The sequence below is a fragment of the Oryx dammah genome, unplaced genomic scaffold (assembly GCF_014754425.2).
Source record: "Oryx dammah isolate SB20612 unplaced genomic scaffold, SCBI_Odam_1.1 HiC_scaffold_17, whole genome shotgun sequence".
NCBI classification, from domain to species: Eukaryota; Metazoa; Chordata; class Mammalia; order Artiodactyla; family Bovidae; genus Oryx; species Oryx dammah.
In genome coordinates, this window is record NW_024070201.1 from 48,413,597 (window position 1) to 48,418,995 (window position 5,399).

The 5,399-nt window shown below is 41.8% G+C and overlaps 1 protein-coding gene across 1 annotated transcript in view; it reads right to left on the reverse strand.

Annotated features, from left to right (window-relative positions):
* The window catches only part of LOC120876692 (olfactory receptor 52I2-like), a 3,679-nt gene extending 444 nt beyond the window's left edge, over positions 1-3,235 (reverse strand). Inside the window, exon 1 of the mRNA XM_040258665.1 lies at positions 2,423-3,235. Coding sequence (XP_040114599.1) covers positions 2,423-3,235 — 813 coding nt within the window. The remainder of the gene's footprint in view (positions 1-2,422) is intronic.
* Positions 3,236-5,399: the final 2,164 nt, after the last annotated feature.

Sequence of the window (5,399 nt, forward strand, 5' to 3'; positions counted from 1 at the left end):
ACCCAGTCCCCAGGTTAGTTACTCACATCCCTGGAGTTTTCTCTATTTGACTTCCTCTGGTTCTTTCACCCCAAAGAAGGGGGATTTATACAGGACCCTTCAGGAGGAGCAACACAAGATCAAATATGAACAACATGGAGGCACGATGAGGAGTGTTGTCACTTTCAGAGCCCTCCCTTTGGGAACCTTCTTTCCCTTCAGATTCTCTATCACCCTGCTTTTCCCCTGGACACCCCAGCTTCCCTTGTTCTCTGCCCAGCAGCCAAACACTATAACTCCTCCAGTGAATTATTTTTCCCTGTTCTCTGGCCCAAGGGAGCTTTCCAGATTGCAGGGAGAGACAGGTGCTTAGTGGAAGAGAGTTTGTTTCATGTCCTCAGAGGATAACTAATAGAAGAATATAACACATATTCTGAAAAGAAAACAAGGCCCAAAATAAGTTTATCTGATTTTTAGAGATTGATTCCTACTTGTTTGATTTTCAGGAATAGAATTCATTCTAAGCAAGTAAATAATAGCAATATTAGGAAAATCTATGGCTGCTAGGTTGAAATTAAAACACGCTTACTCTTTGGAAGAAAAGTTATGATTAACCTAGATAGCATATTCAAAAGCAGAGACATTACTTTGCCGACTAAGGTCCATCTAGCAAGGCTATGGTTTTTCCAGTAGTCATGTATGGATGTGAGAGTTGGACTGTGAAGAAGGCTGAGCACCGAAGAATTGATGCTTTTGAACTGTGGTGTTGGAGAAGACTCTTGAGAGTCCCTTGGACTGCAAGGAGATCCAACCAGTCCATTTTGAAGGAGATCAGCCCTGGGATTTCTTTGGAAGGAATGATGCTAAAGCTGAAACTCCAGTACTTTGGCTACCTCATGCAAAGAGTTGACTCATTGGAAAAGACTTTGATGCTGGGAGAGATGGGGGCAGGAGAAGAAGGGGACGACAGAGGATGAGATGGCTGGATGGCATCACTGACTCGATGGCCGTGAGTCTGAGTGAACTCCAGGAGTTGTTGATGGACAGGGAGGCCTGGCGTGCTGCGATTCATGGGGTTGCAAGGAGTCGGACACGAATGAGTGACTGAACTGGACTGAACTGATGGCTGCTGGGTGGTTGAACATCAGATCTCTTTGGAACAGTTACTTTGTACATGCTTATCTACTCAGGTTTACAATATCAACAGTACCTATGACTACCCCTTAAAATTATGAAATTAGGCATTATTGGGTATATTTTAAAGTATGCACAGCATGTATGCAAGGCATTGTTTTATGTGCTCATTTTGAAATTTAATCTTCAATGCATTTTATAATTAGCATTGTTTCCCCATCAGTACAAAGGAAATATTAAGACACAGGTACAGTAACTTGCCATCAACTCTTATTTGGAAACTATATTTTATGAAGATTTTCAAATACACCAGAGTCAAATATATGTATCTCTTACATATGAAATCCCTTTCTCTTTAACATATACTGACTATAGAAATTAAGACTTTCTGAAAGGAGAAAATAAAAGCAAACTCACATTGCCTTAGCTTCCATTGTTTACAAACAAAAGCTGGTGATTAGGACACCATTCCAACTTCCTGTACAATACTAGGTACATAGGAAATAGAGGTACATCTTATAGTACATAATAACAGGGATGTACTTGTGTGTTCAAAATGAATTGGAACCAAAGAACCAATTTTTGAACAGATTTCACTTTCCAAGTACATGTGTTAGAAAATGGCCACCATCAGTGATCCCAAGTTTACATCTTCTCAGATAAGCTGGAATCCATTTTGACTGGAGACAGACTCTGTTCCAGCTATGAGCACATGATCCAAGTTGAGTGGATTCATCAATAGCCCAGAGGTCAGTGTACTATATATTAACAGTTGCTTCCATATAATCATATAAGGAGAACAGTTGTGAGAAAATCAATCAGACATTGCACCCAACAGTTGGTTCCTTCTGCAGAGGGTCTGGTAGGATATTAAATTGGAAATGTAGGTCAGAATATAAGGAAAGAAAAATCCAAATCTATATTCTCTGCTCAGATTTCTCTCTGATTCAAATACTAGTTTATTCAAACCATTATGTTCATCAGAAAATAAATCATTTCATTGACATCCTTGCTAGAAATTGAATAGTAAGGTAAAGTTAAACTTCATAGCTTCTTTGCTTAGACCTTGTATGGTGTCAGGTAAACCAAACTGTCCAGGTTATCTAGGGCATCTTTGAAGTTGTCTGGTTTGCTCAAGGGCCTGAATTCCTGAACCCACGTTGGAGTGGTTAAATAGGCAGTGAATCAGCAGGCCCCATGTTCGCTTCCGTATTTGCTTCGTCCTTAGGCCATAGATGATGGGGTTCAAAGATGGTGGGATGATCAGATAGAAGTCGGCTAATAGCACTTGGGTGCACAATGGCACTATGTCCTCCCCCAGCCAGGCCACATAGATGGATGCCATCCCAGGCAGGTAGTACAGAGCCATAACCCCCACATGGGAGCCACATGTACTTAATGCTTTTAACTGAGCATTCTTTGAGGAGAGACTGAATACTGCCTGGAGAATCAGGATATAAGAGGCAGCAATAAAGGCCACATCAGAACCCACAATAATGGAGGAAACAATCAGGCTATAAAGACTACTGGGCCTGGGGTCGGCACAAGCCAACTTGGCCACAGCCATGTGCTCACAGTAGGAATGGAGAACCACGTTGGAGCCACAGAAGGGCAGATGACTCACCATCCAGCTCAGTGGAGTCATCGATATAATAGCTCTGATGATGATGGTCACATTCATTTCCAGCATCACCCGAGGTGTGAGAATTCTCTTATAGTGTAGGGGCTTACAGATGGCCACATAGCGGTCAAAAGCCATGGCCAGCAGCAGCCCCGTCTCCACAGCTGTGGCTGCATGGACAAAATACATCTGAGTGAAACAAGCATTAAAGCTGATGGCGTTGTCTCCTGAGGAGAAGATGCTCACCATCTTGGGCACCACCGAGGAGGCCATAACCATGTCCACGGCAGCCAGAACACACAGGAAGCAGTACATGGGCTCCTGTAGAGTGGAATCCACCCAGATGACGGTCACTATGAGGGTGTTTCCTAACAGTGCTGTGGTATACATGGTGCTCAGTGAGAGAGCCAGCCAAAGATGAGGGGACTGCAAACCTGGGATACCCATCAGGATGAAGGTAGCAGGAGCTTCTATTGTATGGTTGTAGGGTGACCCCAGCATCACAGATGAGACTGCTTTCCTGTTAATGTATAAAATTAGGTAAGAAAGGGATACAATCCTGTATGACATGTTCCCAGCTCTGGTGTTAAAAGGGCCTGATGTTATTCTCAACTCAGTGGGCCACAGGTTTAAGGAACTGATATGTGACAAAGTTTTCCTGCTCTACCTTCCATCATTCTCAGTATTCGTTGCCTTACTAATTTCTATCATTATTCAAAGATCTTGAGTTACATCCTTTGGGAAGTCTTGTCTACTTCCTGACCCATCCCATGCCAAACCTAAATTACATAGAAGGACTCATCCATGCTGACCTCAGAGGGACCTAAATTGACCTTTTAAGTACTCTACCTGTGATTTTCTTATATTCAGTTATGTGTGTCTTGTTCATGACCTTATCCCTTATGCCAAGAGTGTGACCCACAGCTGTTGTGTACACATCCATTAAAAGTACATATATGTACTCGTTATAGCAAATGGTTGAATGAATGGATGGATGAAACAGAAACAAAAGAAAGATTTTTTGTTTTACTTTTGTATGTTCAGTTCATAATATTTAATAATTGTTGTGTGAAATTTCTTAAGATTGGACAAGTAACATTTTGTATCTTTTCCTTCCTCAACCTCTCAGTGCCTTAATATTGCATTTCTCAAGACATTAAGCTAGTGGTTTACCGCACCAATTGTGTGAGTGTGTTTACTTTACAATATTCATTTATAGCCTGAGGACTCTTTCCAAGCAATCTCATATGAAGAGTGGTTATTTGCTAACCCTGAACACTAGCTTATTGTTATCATTCACCTCCTATCCCTCCCCTCAGTCAGGGGCATATAGGCTAAGAACTTTCCATATCCCTGGACACTGTCTTCACTTGTTGTTGTTCAGTCGCTCAGTCATGTCCCACTGTTTGTAACCCCATGGACTGCAGCACACCAGGCCTCCCTGTCCATCACCAACTCCTGGAGCTTGCTCAAACTCATGTCCATTGAGTCAGTGATTCCATCCAACCATCTTGTCCTCTGTCATCTCCTTCTCCTCCTGCTTTCTATCTTTCCCAGCATCGGGGTCTTTTCTAATGAGTCAGCTCTTCACATCAGGTAGCCAAATTATTGGAGCTTCAACTTCAGCATCAGTCCTTCCAGTGACTATTCAGGGTTGATTTCCTTTAGGGTTGACCTGTTTGACCTGCTTAAAGTCCAAGAGACTCTCAAGAGTCTTCTCCAGAACCACAGTTCAAAAGCATCAATTCTTCAGCACTCAACCTACTCTATGGTCCAGCTCTCACATCCATACATGACTATTGGAAAAACCATACCTTTGACTATATGGACCTTTGTTGGCAAAGTAATGTCTCTGCTTTTTAATATGCTGTCTAGTTTTGTCATAGCTTTTCTTCCAAGGAGTAGGTGTCTTAATTTCATAGCTGCAGTCACTATCTGCAATGGTTTTGGATTCTTGACCCTTCTTGGATTTCTCATCAGACTGGATTTTCCCTAAAGATTTAAGTAGATAAGATTGATGGAGTACTGGTTTCAGAATCCAATCAGCTACTGTACCATTTTCTTTTTTAGCCAAGCACTAAACAAACATTGGGCTTCCCTAATGGCTTAGACAGTAAAGAATCCACCTGAAAAGCAGGAGACCCAGGTTTGATCCCTGGGTCAGGAAGATCCCCTAGAGAAGGGGTAAATCTCATAGACAGAGGAACCTGGCAGGCTACAGTCCATGGGGTCACAAAGGGTCAGACATGACGGAGCAACTAAAATTATATTTCATTAGACAAACGTTTACCTGGTTCTCAAGTCTAACCAGGTAACACGTAAATATATGTTACCCTTCCATTTATCCCCTAGAGTGTCTACCACTAACTGATTCCACACTGAGGTGCCAACAGCAGCCTTGATGAGAGTCCTCTGAAGTTTTCTAAAAAGCCATATTTCTGGGATATATATGGTTGCAAACTGTAGTGTTTGTTTAAACAGACAAACTAAAACCCTGAACATAAGAAATGCCTTATAATGAAAGAGAATGAGTGATGTAATGGTATGTTTCATGATCAGAGAATCTTGCTGTGTCTAGCCACTGAAACATCTTCAGTGATAGATCATGAGAGGAGAAGGGAAAGCTTTCTGAAGTAGAAAAATAATGCAGAGTTAAAAAAAAAAG